Genomic DNA, 19,982 nt, shown 5'->3' on the forward strand with positions numbered 1-19,982 from the left:
GTAGAGGGAAGACTGCCAGCAGTAAAGTCTTAAATTGTCTTAAGCCCATCATAAAATCACACTTTCAGTTAACTAAAGTTCATTGTGTGTGGTATGGAGCTCATTGTTGGACTGAATTTGTTAGCTGCTCAAGAGTGCAGTGTTCCTTGGGCTTTTTTTTTTAAGGCAATGTTCTTTGTGCCCTTTTGTAAAAAAACATTTTTGAGAATCTCAGCTTTTCACAGGAGTGGAATTTTAAGAAAACACAATGCCTGTAATCAGAGGACTTTGGAAATTATGGTGTTGGATGCAGTTTTTTACAGCTTTTGATTTACTAGTGGTTGCTGATGGGAGTTTTATTATGTAGTAATTTATATACGTAGTAGTTGAATTACACACTGCTGCTCTCTACAGAATCTGGTATTTATACCAAATACCAGTGTCTGGGTTCTTGCCAAGAACTATGAAGAGCTGTGATCCTTATCTGTGGTTGAGGAGAGTATTGAAGCCTTCAGTGCTCTCCAGAGGATAAGTAGATGATAAGGCTGTTGGGTTTTTTAATTTAAATTTGGATTATTTCTAGCAAGGTAACATCATATTCAAGCAGCGTATTTTGAGGAAGAAAAACACCAGGTAGCCAAAATAAAGAGCTCATGGAGAAGTCCAGAGCATTGGCAGAAAAATCATTATCTTACAGGGTGTTTGTAAGGAATTGCCAAGCAGCTTACTTGCTTGTGACCATGGTGTGAAAACACGCACTGTAGGTTCCTAAGTTTGTTTGCATGAAGATCCCATCCATTGTCTTCTCAGAGCTGGGAGTCCTTTCTTCATTGAGTGCTTAATATACAATGAGCACAGCCTCTGCTTTGACATGCCTCTAGGCTCCATAAAGCCTGGGTGGAATACACACACCCAGCAAAAAGTGTCAGGGACATGGGATTACACATTCAGGAACACAATATGGCATTCTCGTCCTTTCTTTTTAGCCTGCATCTGAAGGGAAACATGATGTGAACTTGTGCCATCTTTCTTCACAGAGACACTAACTTCCCAAGGTTTCACTGGAACTGAATGAAATACAAGAGGGAGAAAAAATACTAACATGAGTTCAAGTTACCCCTTTTTCTAACCTACAGCTGGACAGTCAGCCCACAGGTAACACACACATCCTTTTATACCAAGCATAAGCTGTTCCTCAGCTACCGGGTAGTGAGGGGATAAGTGAGAAATCTGCAGTACTATGAATGAAGAGAGGAGGGAAATGGCTGAGAATGCATCTGTGACCCAAGGAGTGACCCTGACTCTGCCTTGGTATGAACAATCAGAACCTGACTGAAAAAGTCAGAGAAGTTTGGTTTAGAGGATATAATGGAAGACATTCAAGATCTTTTCTTCCATAACACTCACCACAAAACCACTTCTCAGTTGTGGACAAGGAATACAGCAAAGTAATGTACTAGAACAATGCATGTAGGCCCACACAGATGAGGCACCCAAGATGGAAACATGTTCAGTGGAGAGTGATGAGCCGTATCTGAGGTTTGACTCTGCTTCTCAGCTTGGGCTACAAGAGCAGCCCAGGACAGCCAGCCATGTGCTGGAGGGACATCCATCAGGTCCATAACCTTCCATGGGAGGACTCTGTGCCACAAAAGTTGTGATTCCTGTGAAGGAGATGAGGGTCACATGGCTCTGAAGAGGGCTGAGATGGCACCACAGACTGCAAATGGAAGAGGGAGTGCCAGGTATTGTTGCATTATCAGCTTAAGAAATGTAGCTACACAAGCGCTCAGGAGGGAAGGCAGCAGGAGTACACAGAGAGGTGAAGGATGTGAGATGGCCCCTTTCAACAGCAGCTTAAATTGATCATGAAAAGTTAACTTTAGGCAGGTCAGGAGAAGATAACTCCTCCCCAGTGAGGGAAGGATAAAAATTCACTGGAGCTGGAGCACCGTGTGGAGTTTCAGCACGAGTTATGCCATCTAAAAGCAAAGGTACAATGTTTAGATCTGCCATTGCCTTTGCTTGATCACGCAGGGCCTCTGGGGGCATTAAGTGTCGGTTGTTGACAAGATTCATTCTCTCAGGACTGGCTGCAGTGCTGTACAATAAGGGTAGTAATTAGTCCTCGTAAGACTGTTCATATTAATGTACCAGAGGTTTGAATCTCCATCAGAGAGAAAATGGGCCTAATTTTGGGCTTATTTTTTTTGCTCAGGGGTTTTTTGTTACTGTTCTAAAGCTCCTGGAGGAGCAGACTGACCATTTTGCTGTGCTTGTCTGTGTGTTGGTCTTTGGTTCCTTAGCAGAGATGGAGTGAGCATTGTAGAAGATTCAACTGCAGTTCTTCAGGAAAATTATGTTCTGAGGGGAGCATGAAAGAGGTTTGTCCTCTTGGCACTGTGCTGTGCAGAATATCCCATTTCTTCTTGCTTCTGAGCATCCTTCCTGAGTTTGAGGTGGTGTGCAAAGCAGGGCATGCTGAGAAGCACATTATCCAGCAGCCCTGCATTTGTCAGATGCTATTAAGCAGCAGGGAAAGAGGATGGAGGAGCTAGTGAATCTGTCACATCCTGCTTGTTCAAAAGATTATTGATGCTGCATAATTCATCAAAGCATGACCAACCTAGCAGTGGGTTCTGCTGCCAGAGGTGTCCAGTTACTGCTTCTGTTGCAGCTGGCCATAAAACCATGATCCTTGTTTATGAAAATAGCCTCTGACTTTGTGTCTGCCTGTGAGCCTTTCAATTAGTACACGTAAAAGGATCACTCTTGCCTCGGACTCAGATAAAATGTGAAGGTCCTGTTCACTGAGAAGTGCTACTGTTTTGACATTTCCTTGTGTTTTGCAATGTGATGGAAGTAGGGAAGTACTGATACTTTCTGTGCAACAGCAGTCCTGGCAAATTTTAATTGGAAATATTATAGTGCCTTTTTTTTCCTGACATTATTTATACAGTGTTTGGGATTATTTTACATTCCCACAGTTGAAATATTTTGATTGATTAACAGTGAAAAAATATGCTATTTTGTGATGTTTGGTTTTGCATTACTTCATTTCTTCCTAATAGCAGTAATTTCTTGATAATGAAGTACTGCTTGATGGGAGTTGAAGTTCAGAAGCTTGGCAAATTCACCCTGAACCTCTCCTGTTGCCCGATTTACATCTCTGGTACTGCATCATGCAATTTGGTCAAATGAAATTTCAAGTCTTACTGCCTGATGTAGTGATAGAGGAATCTGGTCTGTATGGCGTAAGACAGGTTCAGATATTCTCATGAAGCAGCATGCTGTGGTGGAAAATATGGAAATTTATGTTCCAGTGTTCTGATTCTCAATGCAATATTGCTAGAAAAAAAAATATTTTGAAAAAAATTATCAATTATTTTTAGGTTGGATATTTTCTCTGTGTTTCCTGGATAGAAGATTGAAAATATATGTGGCTAGAAAACTGAAAATATCTGCCACAGTTTGGAAATGCTGCAAACTAGGACCAAGAACCAGTCTGCCTAAAATCTCACTTAATTGTAAATTCAATCCTATCTTACGAAAATTACCAGGTTTCCTTGGCCCTTTAGGTAACTTTTCATTAAACAACTCCTGGTAAGTCTGAGAGGTCTTTAGGTTCACCCTTTGTTTCACCAGCACAGGTGAGACAGAGGAGAGACATTTCAGGAAGACAGGTATTTATATATCCTTCCTAAGCTCTGCTATGGGATGAGTTTAGTCCATTAAAGAAGCCTGGAAAATCAGATCTCATCAAGACTGCTGAAGATGGTGACTTCTCCTGAAATAAAAAAAAAATAATTGGAACACTGCCATGGGAAGGAATGGGTCTTTGCTCAGGGCACCTCCAGAGGGAATGTAACCTGGGTATGTCTCAGTGTAAAAGAGGGACCAGACTGCCAGGTCATGGCCAGAGTTTTGTTCAGACAAGGTGTGCAAGAGACCTAGGGCCAAAAAGCAAATGAAAGAGGGAGACTTCTCTAACCTAGGATTATACAGGTGATGTGGAAGAAAACTCTAGGGACGTTTTGCTTCTTGTGTGGATTAAAGTTAAATGTATACATACTGTAGGGAGAAGGAGTGTTAGATTCAGTTCTCTGTAACTGCAGACGAGTCTAGCTGCTTCGCAGCTGCTGGGGTTGCTGTCCTGACCTTACACCCACTTGGGCCTGCCTTGGGTCAGGAGCCCTGCCTTCCCAGCCAGCAAGAGTGATACCTGAGTCCTCATGGTGCCTCTCAGGGGTGGTGGCTGCCCCCCCAGCCACTTAACCCATTGCTTTCCACTCCACCCATGGGTATTTGTGTCACTAGATCATAGAATCATAATGCTATTTAAGTTGGAAGTCACCTCTAAGATCCTCGAGTCCAACCATCAACCCAGCACTGTCAAATCCACCACTAAGCCGTGTCACCACATGCCACATCTACCTGCCCTTTAAATACTTCCAGGGATGGGAACTGCACCACTTCATGGGCAGCCTGTTCCAAAGCTTGACAACCCTTTTGGTGAAGAGATTGTTCCTAATACCCAGTCTAAGCCTCCAGTGGTGCAACTTGAGGGCATTTCCTCTTGTCTGATCACTTGTTAGTTGTGCGGAGAGACCAACTCCCACCTGGCTACACTCTCCCTTCAGGCAGTTGTTAAGAGTGACAAGGCCTCCCCTGAGCCTCCTTTTCTCCAGGCTAAATATCCCCAGCTCCCTCAGCTGCTCCTCATCAGATCTCTTCTCTACACCTTTCACCAGCCCCTGTTCTCATAGCTACCCAGCCAGGTAGCTCTGGATGCTAAGAGAGTTGTCCTCTGCAGGTGCTGCTGTTCCCTACAGAGTGAGTGGAGGAAAAGAATGAGGAATGCACGATCATCCTCCACAGGTTTTTCAGAGGTGGCTGCTTCTCTCCATGCACACAGCAGGCAATGTAGACAACTGTAGACAACTGGGATAGCAAGTTGCCAAACCCAGGCAGCTTCAGTTGTGGGGAAGTCACCAAAATGAGGTGGTTGGCACAGGCAGACTTGACAGGACCCACTGCTTTCTTTCAGATTGTCCTACTGATGAAAACATCCTGATTTCTGGGCAGGACAAGGAGGGCAGGAAGAACCACAGGGCTCGACTGCCATTCTGCTTTGCAGGACTTTATTTTATCTCAGCTCAGCAGAATCACATCGGCAACAAAATAGAAATAATATGTAGAGGAGGACCCATGCAATCATAAAATATCAGGGCCACCTTCCACTCCCAGCTTTAAGAGGTCATGTGTAACAGCGCCACAGCATTTGGGCTGACTGCTTTAACCTCTTATGGGCGGTTAATACTACATAGCAGAGGAGTAAAAAGTGTAGAATTGTAAAATACTCTTTCAATCCTGGTAGTAATTACCTCTTAGCAAAGTTAGTGCTTTGCCAACTCAGAGAGACCTAATCCCCTTCTGTCATAGGAAGAGGAAAAAAATGTAATAGCTGTGAGAACTGTGAAGCTTATTTTCAAATTGATGCCTCAGCATTTTGATATTTTCTGTGGGATTAACTAGTAACACAGGAAGGCTAATACATATGCAGGGCTTTCATTTGCTTCTGTAACAATTTGCCCCGGGACAAATTGAACTGTGTCATGAGAAATACTGTTGTTTCCCCTCCTTTGTCAGATGAAGGTAAAAGACTTGTTAGCAACATAGAAACAATTTGCAACTGATTTTCATTTCAGGGAAGGTTTCTCCTTGCCTCGTGTTTCTGCTTAAGTTCCTCTTTTTGTTACCCAAACAGAAAGAGCTGCCATTTTACCACAGAAGCCACATAATGAAACATGTGAAAGCATCTGTGCTAACATAAAATAGAACTGAAGCTCTTTTTGTACTGATCTGTTGCACTCACATAGTTGCTGCTAGCTCAAAAAGATGATTTGCTCTGCTCTGTATAACTCAGGCTCCTAAGGATGGCTTTGTGCTGTGCATCTGAGGCTGGTTCTGTGAGCATCTGGTGCTGATGGGCACAGGCAGCGATGGCTGCAGAATACTAATGCTGCCACTGGCTCCCACAAGGCTCCACTTCAGAAAAATGCTCTAGCCATTCAGTGTCCATGCACCATGCTGAGCAACAGGAGGGTAGAAAAGCCGTGCTCAGGGATTTTTTTATTTTTTTTTTTTTTTTAATGTAGGGCAAGAAGCTGACGGCAGTGATGGCTCCGTGCTTCACATTGTTCTGCCCAGGCTTCTTTCAGAGCTGCAGTCATTTATATGCATAAATATCAAGCCTGTCACTTGTTGCAGGCTTTGATAGCATTTGTGTAACAAAGGAATCAGAGAGAGAAAAAAAGTGAACATCTTCTATTCCATTCTTAGAAAATGAATGACTGACTATGTAGTTATCAGGTTTCAGGTTTTATTAAATCACTGTCCTCTGCAATTTGTTTTCCTTCCTGTTCTGCTGTCCGATGTAGAGGACCTCCCCCCACACCCCTTTTGTCTTTCTCCCACACTGTGACTACCCACAGGGGGTATCTCAAAGAATTACCTACCAGTAATGACTGCCACAGCAAAGCCTCTTGCCACATACTGACACCATTTTTCCTTTTGCTTCAATTTTTTTTCTTCCATTAGCCATCTGACAAAGTCACTGCACATCACCCATTTCATGAAGAGATAGGAGAACTCTGCTGTAATTGTATTTTTGATTACTTACTTGGTTTTTCTTTATCTCCCCTAGGCAAGATGCTTGCTTGCTATTTGCTCTGCATACCATATCTTTCTGCAGCTTCTAAACTGAGGCCGACATTGTGTTTACCAGTCATCTCTGCAAAGCTATGCAGTTGCATCTAAATTTTCTCTGGGTCTTGCAGCTATTCTATATTGAAAGACAGCTAAAATACACTCCTCACACAAAGCTGCTTTTCCATTAAAGCAATTGGTGAAGTATCACAAGAATGTTGTTCTGATGCCAGGAGGGAGGAGGGAGAGGTTTGTACTGATTGCTAATAGGAGGGGGAATAGCCTTTGAGACAATCCCCTTATTAAATGTGGTCTGCACGATGAAAAGCTTGGGAAGCCTTTTTAAGGCTTCTCACATTTAGGCTTTGTGCCCAAGCTCAGGGTCTCAGACATGGAGGTGGTTTCAGAATACCACACAAGGGGAGCCATTACAGCAAAAATATCAAGGTTACTTGATTAATTTATTAAACTGTCTTGGATCACCATGCCTCTTTATTGGCATGTAACTCCAGCAGAAAAGAAGTAACAGTTTCTCCTTAGACCTCTAACCAGCCAGTGCTCTGCTGGGCTATCAAAGAAGTTTCAGATAAACAAGAGATAGAGCCCCTCTGAACATTGCCAAGGTTAACTAGAGGTTTCTTTTTTTCCCCTGACTAAGTGTATTTTTTTGTGCCTCCTCCCTTTAAAAGTCTTCCCTAATTTTAAGAAAACCTTGAAGCAGTAGTATTACAGTCCTGATAGTCTAAACAGTGCAGGATTTGTAGGGACAAGTAATATATTTTTCTAAAGAAAGACCTGTGTGCCTGAAGGCTTGTCTGCTTTTTTTCTTTTTTCTTTTTTTTTTTTTTTTTTTTTACCAGCTGTATCAGTTGGTCTAATAAAAAATATTACCTTTCCCTACAAACATTGCCCTACTTATTAGAACAGTTGCCTCCAGGACACATAACACTTAACTGTGTGTAAAATTCCAGAGTCTGGGTGATAGAGTTGAGTTCAATGGTGTGATTTCCATGCCCTGAGCCAATTCGCAAAAATGAAAACAAGGTGGGATGAACACTCTCCACCCTTATCATTCTGCACATCATTAATGTCTCTTACAGCCCCACTCTACATCAGTATTTTTGTCTTTCCTACCTCTCAACTGTATGGAACAGGCCTTTTCTAACATAGAAATGCACATTGAGTAGCATCTATTGGATGCTATCTCAGAGAAACAGCAACTCTTATGGTATGCTTGATGAAACTTCTCTCTCTGCCTTCTAATTATTTTCTTGGTTGCTATATCGCTGCACATTTTGTTGTTGTTGTTTACTACAAATGAGATTCAGAGAGATGGAGAAAAAGAAAAGCCCCCTATGTCTGAGTAAACTGTTTCTCCTTTAAGGGTCACCTAAGTGTTGCCAACTTGGTTGCAAATCTTAAAGGACTTTTTTTTTTTAATGTTTCAGGTGAACTTTCTGTGGAAGGTATACAAGACCCATTCCTTGTTAGTGTACATATTATCACAGACCCGGGTGAATCCAAGACTCTGCAGCAGGCCATTGATAAGCTTCTAGCCTGGATCCATCCAGACCTCCAGCTGTTTCGGGTCTCAGAAAGACGAGTTCCCAGGAAGCGCAGGAAGCCGGTCAAGGCTGGTGTTTCTCAGCCAGCCCTTGCTGTCATTCTGTTCCTGCAGGAGGAGTATGGAGAAGAACCCATCTTGCAGCTCCATGAAACTTTTCAGCGGCCACCTTGGCATTACCACCACACAGAGCTAATGCACGGGAAATTCCTCCCTTACCTCCCCTGCAGCCAAGACTTTTACACTTTGGCTCCAGAGACTCCTCTGTGGGCCATTCGCCCGGTGCACTACGGGAAAGAAATGATCCGCTTCACCATATACTGCAGGAATGAAAATTTTGTGGACATTTTGAAATTGTATGAGTTAATACTGAAAAGACCAATGTGTCAGAAAAAAGCAGACTTTTGTGTTTTTCCTGTCTATTCTAACATGGAAATAGACATTCAGTTTTCTTTAAAAAAACTCCCAAAGGGACAAGTTCCGGTGAGGACAGAGTCAGCCGTGCTGGAGTTCAGAGTAAAAGATGTGGGGCAGCTTGTGCCTCTCTTGCCCAACCCTTGCAGGCCCATCAGCGAAGGCAGGTGGCAGACAGAAGACCATGATGGAAATACGATCCTTTTGCAGGTAAGTTCAGTACACAGGGAAATAGAAGCATATTTCTTGGATTTTGTGCAGGAAAGCTTAACCTGCACTGACAGTTGCCCTTCGGTTGGTTGCTTGGTTGCTTGGGTTTTTTTTGCTCTATCCTTGGAGCAAGAGCCAGGACAGTACTGCTGAAGAAAGAATTTGAAACCCCTTTCTGTGTTGTGTAACTGATCACAAAAGCAGTGGATGATGTTATCCAGATATCAATCAACCTCAGTTTATGCTAAGAGTGATGTGAGATGAGACAGCTGTTTAAAAAAATGAGGAGATAAGGAATTATGAGCCCAAGTGGAGAAATCAAGGCTGGTGAGTGTAGTTTCATAAGAAGTATAGGCACAGAACTGACAGAGAGTTTTTAAATAGCCCTAAGTTATGAGATCTTTATGGAAGACAAGCAGAAGTTCTAATGGCACTCCTTATTTTCTAGCATCACTGGATGACAAACTGCATCTCTCTTTTGCACAGTGATTATCAGGATGAAGAGAGAGGTGATGAAGGAAAAGAAATGCACCCTAAAGAGCAGCCTAAGAGAGACATTCCCACAGACTCTTTTTTGAACTAATCTCAAGTGCTCATAACTGAATCCTGAGAGTTAGTTTGTTAGGACATCTGTAGGCACCATATCTGGGCAATATATCAGCATGCTCTGCTCCACTTCACTACATCCAAGGGAGATAAAAGGATAAGCAGCAAACCCTTAATAGCTGCCTGCCCTGTAGAGGGATATCTGTGGCAATCCAGAGCCAGGTTAATGTGCACTCTTGCACTGCAGAGGTATTTATTGCTGCTTACATTCAAATCAAGGAGCACAGTCCCTCACCTTTATAGGCTGTTGTTCAGATTTCAAAGGGTATTGTTTTGGAGTCAATTTCATTCATGTGGCTTGTCCAGTTGTCTGACCTTCTTTCCGTGAAAGGCACATTGTGGGTGCCATCCTTTCACTGTACAGACCACAGATGTGGTCTCATCAGAATGAGATTTTAGCCATATGAACCAAAAGAAAAGAGCAGAAACCTACCTAAGTATGGCCTGCACGTACAATTGATTTTCATTTATATTTTCAGTGAGGATGATGATTCTGAGCAGGAGGACAAAATGGCAAATGAGAATGAAGTTACAGAAATGGAATTTATCACTCTGGAAATCTGTTGAATCAAAAGGAGTTTAGTATATGAAAATTGAAAGGAAAACAGAGACTTTGGATCTAACTTATGCCATTTTAAAGTCATGAATACTAGGTCCTGGTATATGGGTTTCAAGCAAGTCTGTACAATAAGAAGTGGATCTCTACAGCTAAATCAAAGGGAAAATTTCCTGTAACTCAGATACCTACAGGCACCAGTGCAACATGACCATGAAAAGAAAATTGCAGTCTCGGGTGTGTACCAGAGTTTCTATGCCACAGGAAGCATGGGAAGTTGCACAGGGTCCCAAGGGCCACACCTGTCTTCAGCTCTGGGCTCCAGAAAGGTGACCTCAGAAGGTGCAGAGACAGGGAAGGGCTCTCATCCCATGCAGAGGAATGGAGACACAGTCCTACAGAGGGGAACTGGAAGAGTAGGGTCACCTAAGCCCAACCAAAATAAGTCTGAAGGGAGCTCTGATTGGAAGACAGACCACAAGATGAACAGCAGGAACAGCAAAAGGCTGGTTCACTCAATGATTGTTTTGATACAGGAACAAGAATCAGCCAATAAATAGATTTTAGTGCACATTCATAGCTAACTACATAGCATCCACCCAGCAGGAGTGAGCAGGTTAAAACCTTAATTTAAGGCAGGATGGTCAGTTAGGGAATGATGGAGGATGGGCTATAGGAAACTGGATTTGGTGATCCATGGACTCCTTTTATTCATTGAAGTTCAAAGCAATTATAGTATCTTCTTTGAAAGTAACAAGACTACATTTTTACTTCTCCCAGAGAGTTGCTAAGAGCAGTATTATCCATGCCACAGCATTGATGATAACTTTGACTTCTTCCCAGTTATATAAACTTAAACAACGACCTCTCTATTTTTCAGCCTCCGTATCAGTTGATAGTGATCATCAGAATGGTTCTCTTTACTTTATACAGATACTGCACCTTTTTAAAATTATAATTATACAAAAAATGGTAGATTAACATCCCTGTTAAATTGCAGGCAGTTTTAAAGTTTGAAGTTTGAGTGTTCTTCCGTGTTGAAGCTAACAAGATGTGACCTCTTGCTTGTCCTGACAGGGACTTGGATACTTGCCAGCGAGATTGATCCATGTTCTTAATCCATTTTGCAAATGCAATTATCAAGGGGCTTAGATAAAGTCAGTTCAAGAGACAACAAAGTTATTCATGGGTAAGATAAATCTGTTTAATGCCAAGAAACTATTCCTTCATTTGCAAGGAAGCCCTTCAGAATTGTCACAGGAGCTTTTAGACATTGACAAATTGCTCCGAGGGTGCAGCTATAAAACAGCTGAGGCAAAGGGTTCAGTGGCTGGAGCAGGAGCAAGCCTTATGAACAGGATTGCATCCTATGGGAAGACACCCACACTGCTTCACCAGAACTAAGCCCGGAAGCAGGAGCTCTGGGGAGCTTTTGTCAGAGCAGTGGGAAGAATATGTAAATAATGTAGCTAAGAATATACCATATACTGGTATAGTGAGTATACTGCTGGATTTATAGGTCTTGCCCAGATTCTTGGCTCCCTCTGGGCATAATCCACACAGAGACAGATGAAGTGCTAATCAACTTGCACTCCTGGCAGTGCAACGTGGGAAGCAGGAAAGGTTAATAACTGATGGGACTGGCTTGGCCATGCATGTTTGGGAAGGAAGGATAGTGAGCCGAGAGGAGAAAGTGCACAGATGGCTTCTTTAAATTACGATAACATCTCTGGATAGAGTAGGAAAAGTAAAATAATATTTTGGCAGGATTTCCTAGCCACTCTGCGCGAGATGGACCATGCAGACATGCCCAGGAGGAAGGTGGACACCAGAAAAATTAATATCTTACCTAGGTGGAGTGTCAGTACATAAACGTAGGGCCTGCTGCTGTTTTACATGCCAGCGAGTCCCTGTGCAGTTTATGAGGTGGCTATTTTCTGCTTAGTGTTGCTTAATAAGGCATCCTTGAAATAACACTGCAAATGTTAACAGATCACAGCTTATGAGGAGGTAGAGGGATTCTTTTTTTAGCTGATTTGCTGAATTAATCGGCCAATGTTCTTATTGGTATGGGGCAACTGTAATCTTGAGTTGAGAAGTGGTATCATGTGTTTTGGGAGCAGAGGTAGTGGCCATGACTGACGCAAGGAGCTGGGACAAGAGGACTCAGATAAAATGGAAAAGAGAAAGAACTAAACGAGGGTCAGAGAAGGCAAAAAGACAAAAACAGGCAAAGAAAGGGCACTTTTGCAGAGAACAGTTTAGTCTGCAGGAAGGAAAATGGAGGTGAGAAAAGACCTTCAAGCTTGTTGAATTATTATGCATAATAGTGCTGATACAGCAGAATTGAGCACAAAGAGGAAGAAAGGCAAGAAAAGCATCCACTGGAACAGGTTGCCCAGAGAAGTTGTGAATGCCCCATCCTTGGAAGGGTTCAAGGCCAGGCTGGACTGGGCTTTGAGCAACCTGATCCAGTGGAAGGTGTCCCAGCCCACAGCAGGGGGGTTGGAACTATATAATCTTTAAAGTCTCTTCCAACCCAAACCATTCTATGTCTTATGACAGGCAAGGATGTCATAAAGGGCATAAAGGGCACCTTTACAAAAATTATATTTATTTTCTTCTGAAACTGGTGAAAAGGACACGCTTTCAGAGCAAAAATTGACTCAGTTGAGGGAGATGCCATGAACTGATTTAATTAATCTGCAAATCTAATTCTAGTCTCCTGTTTTTCAAAATATTTTAATCTATTTTTTCCTTTCCTTTTTGTGACATTATTGTTTGGTTGTCCTTAATGCTGGTGGCTGGGAATTGGGAGAGCACAGAGAATCAGTCACTAACTCATATAAGGGATTTTTACTTGTTTTTCTTCAGCCTAAGGTACTTTATCCAGTGAAGTTCCATGGTAAACTAGGATCTCTTACAAATCTATGCACATAGCAAAAATTCTTGAGAGTGAATATATTTTGTGTTACAAAACACTCAACTTTTCCGTTATTGTGAACACATTACAAGCCACTTTTCAAAGATGCTCAATTTTAAATCTGTGCATTTTGCCTTTTTGAAATGCTGTGCTTCTGACTATTTGCCTTTCAAGTAAGACTTATTATGATGATACTGAGGACTAATCTCTGCCACTTTTTCTTGTGTTGATATTTTTCCCCTGGATCAATTCCACTGGTTTTAATACAATTAAACAAACACCATCACACTCCTGTTGAGCAAGGCAGGCAAAATCTGGGCTCGAGATGGTGATGTCATTGCTGTGCTGGCTGGGTCCTGACCTCAGCAAAGCCTTGCTGGCAGTTCTTAATGCAGATAATGCTTAAGGAGATCTCTATCTGCTTTCTTAAAAAGCAGATAACTTAAAATAGACTGCAGCAAGGTTTTTTTCTGTTAGGTCCTGGCAGCCCAAGCTGAAAGTGTTTTTCTGAAAGGTTCACCCCAAGTTGTTTATGGCATTCCCGGATATTCATCATGAAATTCTTCTGCAGCCCATTGTAAAACACAAAGACTCTAAATCCCTCCAGGCTTCACAAAGATTTGTGCAGAGATTATAAATGAGCAGCAGATTAGCACCAGATGAAAAAATCTGTTCTGTTAGAGAGCTAATCTGTTCAGTCAGTGACTGGGTTTGCTGCACATCTTTGTGGCAAGGTCTGACAAATCTACCTCCCTGCATTTGGAATTTTGGTCAGAATCAACGTGTCACTTTGCACTGTCTTTGTCCCCTCAGATGACTGATGTGCTCTCTGGCATCTCTCTGGTGCTTGTGTCTGTTGCAGGCAGCACGGCAGTAGCAGGCAGGACTCTGCCAGGCAGCAGGGAGGCAACAGGCAATGCTGAGAGCATTAGCAAGCCATGAGAAGGCTGATGATGAGGACTTGAAAAGAATTCAGAAAAGATGCAACTGTTTTCAAAGCCGGTGGCAGGATGAAGGAGGCAGAGAAGCCTCCTCCAAAAACTGAAGAGGAGTGGTCACATGAGCGCACAAGGCTGCGTGCAGCATTTGGTGTGCCCTGCCAAGGTGGCACAGGGGAGCACAGTCAATGGCCTTGGCACAGGACAAGGAGCTAGTTTTGCCTGATTTTTAATCCTGGCTAAATCATTGAATCCCCTCTGTGATCTCTGACAAGTTAGAGAATGTAGATATAGAAAAATCTTATTAGTCCACATAATCCACTTCTCTACAATACAGGATTAGCCTGTAATCTTTATTCACTAGTATTTCATGGGGTGGAGCTTCTGACAAGCTACCTGTGGTACAGTGTTCTACCTGCAGTGCACTACGGCTGCTAGTACTGTCTGGTACTGCTGCTAGTACTCTCCCAGCCAGGAAAGTCTTCGGTCATGTTGCTTTAAGACGAAAGTATGAAATTAACATCTCCCCATTATTTCCCATTTCTGCCCATAGAATGAAGAGCAGCATTGGAAAATAGGTCTTCTAAATCTTACCTAAAAAAAGGATGAAGGTGAGCAGGTCCCCCTACCAACAGCTGCTCAGAAATAAGCTGTATAAGTGATGTCGCCCTGCAGGCAGCCATTCTGAGAGCAGGCTTTGCTTGCCCCCTTCTCCTCACCATCCACCATTACCTCCTGCCAGGCCAGCTGGGCTTGACCAGGAGCTGTGACCCAGGAGCAAGATTAACAGCAAATACTTAGTGTAAAGTGAAATGCATCTATCTGTCTGCAGGAACATTAAAGAACTAGGAAGAAAGGGTTTAAAGTAGCAAAACCCTAAAACTGATATCTTACCTGAAGTAGGTTGTCAACTACAGTCTGTGTTCTCACTGCAGTCAATGGGTGCATACTCAGTACAGCCCAAGGACATAGAAAGAAATTCAGCTAACCAACCAAACACAAAATTTTTTTCAGGGAAAGCTGAATTGCTCTCCAGACCCCACTGGCTGTACTAACTAGACAGCTAAATTTTATTGATGATGTCTGTGGGCTCTGCCTGACACACACATGTGGTAGACAGGTGGTGTGGCCTGCACAAAGTAAAAGTAAGGCTTTTGTACTGGCCCCAGAACTCTCTGCAGTGCAAGAATAGATCTGTTCCCAAAAACCTTGTTTTCAGCTCAAGGTTTGTCCAAGGTGCTACCAGTGGTCCCATCCTTTTCACAAATAGGAAGACTGCACTGCTTGGTTCCTTGGTTTCTGTGGATGCTTGATCTGCCAAACTGTCAGCTTAAACCTGCAAAAACACAAGTATTGCGTAAAAATAAGATACGGTGAAGCAATTGCTTAGAAGTGTTCTGAAGGTTCTTCTGTTGATTCCCTGAGCATGGTGGTTGAGTTCATGTAGTGTATCTCATAACAGAGCTACTGCTGAGAAAAAAAATGGTACCTTTTGTTAATGCTAACAAAATATAATGAGGAGTGTTTTCTCGGTCAAACACATCGAAAGAATGCAGTGCTCTGTTTGTGGACTTTCAGCATGTCAGATTCTTATTTCTGGGTTATCAAAAATGTCTTCAGTTAAGAAACAGCTGGTATTTTCTTCAAGGACAAGCTTTTCATCTTGCAGAGTAATTTTTAAACAAATTGGTTCACATATTGCATTAATAAAATAATGTTATTTGTAGAGGTCGAACGTGATTTCTGACTAATGTTTTGTTGACAACTGACATTTTACATTTGACTCTTTTGTCCTCAATTTCTTCATTAATATAATTCTTTATGACATTAAGGGAAACAGCTTACTATATTACACAGAAATAGTTATGAATTAACACACATTATACACACACACACACACACACACACACATATATATATAGTATACATATATATGTATATCCTCATCTACAGGATCTAAATGAACTTCTATGGTTTGGCTGTCCTATGATCTCTAGTAAGAGATCATGAAAGAACCAAGCATTTTTTGCAGATGTGAAAATCCTTTATTTGCCTATAAAATCGCTTCAATAAAAACCAGAAGATGGCTATGACAGATCTGGGTCACTAAGACAATGTGATGTGCACTAGCAAGATGTTAGAAGCAGCAATGTATGGAGCTTTTTTAGACACTGGGTACAAAGAACCTCCTTGGTTGCCAGGTTTCAGCTCTTTCTGTCATGTCATATAATCTATTTGGTAAAATGAAGAAGCTCTGTCTTTATCCATTACTCACCCCAGAAAATTCTTCTCCTTCTGTTGTTACTAGAAACCTTCTACTAGTTTGCGGTTACATTCTTTTAATGGGTAGTTAATCTTACTATTTTTTTTTCCCTGTGGGTCCATCTTTTTCAATTCAAATTTATTCTTTTGCACATAGGTGTGATTGGAATCATGTGCAATATCCCAGGTGAGGCCATAACAGTGCTTTTTCAACTCACTTGAGAGTGCCCAATACCATGTTGTCACAGCCTTGTTGCTTAAATAGCAGAAAGAGATCAGGATACCCAGTACTTTCTCCTCTCCTGTTTCCAGCTGACAAGTCCCATAGCTGAGATTATTGTTTATTCTCAGTAGTATGATCTTGCATTTTGTCCCGTGATTTCCTGTCCCTTTTGGAGCAGAGATCAAGTGTGTTCTATTATGCAAGAAATTCCATTAAAAAGACTTTAAATTAAACTTTTTGAAAGGCTAATTTCTAAAAGCCTCACTAAAATAAGGGGGAAGGTGAAAAACCTCACAATTGCTCGAACACAGTTCAGTTACCCAGACATCAGTGTCTAGCTCCATAGGAAAGCCACCTGGCTCCAGCTCCTTCTTGAGAAGGATGTTGGATTCACCATGCATCACAGCTGCTTTCCCTGTTCTAATGCTTGAGTATCTGATGGGTAGGCAACTGAATCCTGCCCTGGGACTGAGATTTATTCTGAGGTCCAGATTTGGATCACAACCATGAGTTTGGGTCTTCAGTCTAGGTGTCTACAAGCAAACTGAATGTGTGTCTGTAATGTCACTGTGAGCTAGTTAATAGAGCGAACTAGGTAAGAAAGAAAATATGAAAGACTTGAGAGAAGTAGTAAATTCCCACTGAGAAAAAGAGAATGAGCTTGCTTGTTGAAGGCTTTCTGATGTTTTAGAGGGGGACAAAACAAAACAAGAAAAAAAGTAAGGAAGAAATGAGAAATTATAATTATATATGTACCTCTTCCATTTCTTTATTTTTTTCTTATGCTGTCCACTAAGGTAGTAATGTTGGAAGACAGAATATGAATGAATCTGGATTAAGTCAGTAGGAAGTGAGAAGTCCAAGCTAGTGTAATTCAGCCCACAAGGCAAGGCTTCTCTACCATTTATTCTTGTTGTCTTTGAGGCTCCTTTTGTAAATATTTGGGATTTTGGCAGGGTGGTTTGTCATTGTTATTGCAGTGAAACATTTGCCGCAAGCATACTGATTGAGGCCTGCTTCATAATTATTTGCAGTAACAACTCAGCAATGAAGACTTAGGGTTGTAAAACTGCCAACTCTGTATTAATGTGATCTTCTTCTCTCCCTCTCCCAACTGCAGCAAGCACACAGTTGGTGTAGGAAGTCTGCAAAGCAGAACAAGCAACCATATCCATCTGTGTCAACAGATTCCCAATTCACCACTCTGCCAGCCTTTCTTCCTCAGAGCCACCGATCTGTCTCTGAACAGCCACAAGAAATGGGTCAAAAAAAGGTACATCACACGAATGGCCTTGGTCATTATCTTGGTTTCTCCCAGCAGGACTTGAGACATGGTGATCAAGGAGACTTCACACGCAGATCCAGGAGTGCCTCCAGCATTTCTTGGTCATTTCAACGAAGCAAGTCTCTGTTCTGCTTGCCCACAGTGAACTCCTCTTCAGCATCAGAGACATTTCATTTCAGTGAACCATTTCAGTTCTTAAACACTGGGTCACCTACAGCCAGGCTAAAAACATGGAAATGCAGCCCCAAGCTTAACATTGATGACTTGGAGGGTGCCCAGGAGACTGATGTGGACACAGGGATGAAGCTGTCCTTCTCAGATCTGTCTGTGGTTTCTGCATACTCTGCTCTTAATGGATTTTGCAGTGAGTTGGAAGACTCTCTTCCGTCACAGAAACAAACTGTCTATGGGGCTAAAAAGGCAGCCACCAGTGGAAGGCCTGTATCAGCCATGTGCAATACTTTTGAGTCAGTTGATGGTTCACTACCTTCTCTTTCAGAATGGTCTTCCAGCTCTTTCACATCAGCATCTCTCTCCGAGCAACACAAACAGCCCTTGAGAGCAGCTCCCTGTTCTCTGGATGACCGTGTTTGCCCAGCTTCACCAGTTAATGAAGAAGAATTTTACATCTGAGGTTTCTCTATCTTACACCTTCCAAAGGAAACGTACTCTACTTGTGAATGACAGCAGTGGGCCCACCCTGAGCTTAGAGAAGGTTCCTTGCTGAGGAAAAGGTGATGCAGAAGTGTGTTAAGTATTTGAAGAAAATACTCAGAACCCTCTGAGACTGGCATTCCCAAACTGGGTACAGTAAAGCAGGCTGAGATTGCACCCTGTATCTTTTGGGGGGATATGATCAGCACAGAGGCTTTTGCACAGCAGCACGAGGTGGACATTTTCGGAGCAGCCCTTGGACTGGTGGTGAAGGAAATGCCAGAAGAGGCACATTGTATTCCATCTTAATTTGGCAGAAAATGAAGGCTAATTTGTGATACCAAACTGCTTTAACTTTTCTGAGAAATTCCCTTAAGAAAGATGGGAAAAGAAAGGGGTCTTATTTCCCTTTTCACAGGTTCCAAAGGCAGCTCTAAGCACAGCAGATCCCAGCAGCACAGCCCCAGTAGGGTTAGGCAAGAAGTTTCTTGTGAGGAAACACTTTGCTTCCAACCTTTGAGAGCTGGCAGTGGTAAGGTGGGGCAGAATCACACAAATATCGAAGCTGGAAGAAGTCTTCAAGATCATCTAAGTCCAAGTGACAACCTAGCACTACCATAATCACCCCTAAACCATATCCCCAAGTGCCACATCCTGACACCTCTTGAACATTTCCAGAGACTGACCCCACCAACTCCCTAAACAATTTATTCTAAGGTCTGACCACCCTTTCAGTGAATAATTTTTTCCTAATACGTAATCTAACCCTCCCCTGGTGCAAGCTGAGGCTGTTTCCTCTCCTTTCACTCGAGATAAGGCAGAAGAGACCAATCCCCACTTCACTACAACCTCTTTTCTGGTAATTGTAGAGATCAGTGAGGTAACCCCTGAGCCTTCTTTCCTCCAAATGAAACAATCTCAGTTCCCTCAGCTGTTCCTTATCAGACTTTTGCTCCAAACCCTTCACCAGCTCTGTTGCCCTTCTCTAGAAATGCTCCAGCACCTCAATGTCCTTCCTGAACTGAGGGGCCCAGAAATGAACACAGGATTCAAGGTGCAGCTTTCACCAGTGCCAAGGTCAATCTCTGCCCTGGTCCTGCTGGCCACACTATTCCTGATCCAGGCCAGGATACCATTGGCCTTCTTGGCCACCTGGGCCCACTGCTGGCTCATGTTCAGCTGGCTATTGACCAGCAACCCCAGGTCTTTTTCCAGCCACTCTTCCCCCAGCCTGTAGCAATGCATGGGATTGTTTTGACCCAAGTACAGGACCCAGTACATGGTTCACCTTATTGAACTCTACAAGGCTGTTCTTGGCCCATTGATCCAGCCTATCACAATCCCTCTGGAGAGCCTTCCTGCCCCCCAGCAGATCAACACTCCCAACCAACTTGGTGTCATCTGTGAACTTACTGAGGATGCACTCAATCCACTCATCCAAATCATCAGTGAAGATGTGAAACAGAACTGGTACCAGTGGTGAGCCCTGGGGAACACCACCAGTCACCAGCAACCAACTGGATTTAGTTCCATTCACCACCACTCTCTGGGCCTGGCCATCCAGCCAGTTTTATTCAGTCAAGAATCCACCCATCCAAGCCATGAGCAGCCAGTTTCTCCAGGACAGTGCTGTGGAAGGCAGTTTCAAATGCTTTCATAA

The 19,982-nt window shown here is 42.7% G+C and overlaps 1 protein-coding gene across 1 annotated transcript in view; it reads left to right on the plus strand.

Annotated features, from left to right (window-relative positions):
• The window catches only part of FAM124A (family with sequence similarity 124 member A), a 36,975-nt gene extending 18,674 nt beyond the window's left edge, over positions 1 to 18,301 (plus strand). Inside the window, exons 3-4 of the mRNA XM_058834881.1 lie at positions 8,136 to 8,875; positions 17,504 to 18,301. Of these exons, the coding sequence (XP_058690864.1) occupies positions 8,136 to 8,875; positions 17,504 to 18,301 (1,538 nt within the window). The remainder of the gene's footprint in view (positions 1 to 8,135; positions 8,876 to 17,503) is intronic.
• Positions 18,302 to 19,982: the final 1,681 nt, after the last annotated feature.

Source organism: Poecile atricapillus, chromosome 1, assembly GCF_030490865.1.
Source record: "Poecile atricapillus isolate bPoeAtr1 chromosome 1, bPoeAtr1.hap1, whole genome shotgun sequence".
NCBI classification, from domain to species: domain Eukaryota; kingdom Metazoa; phylum Chordata; class Aves; order Passeriformes; family Paridae; genus Poecile; species Poecile atricapillus.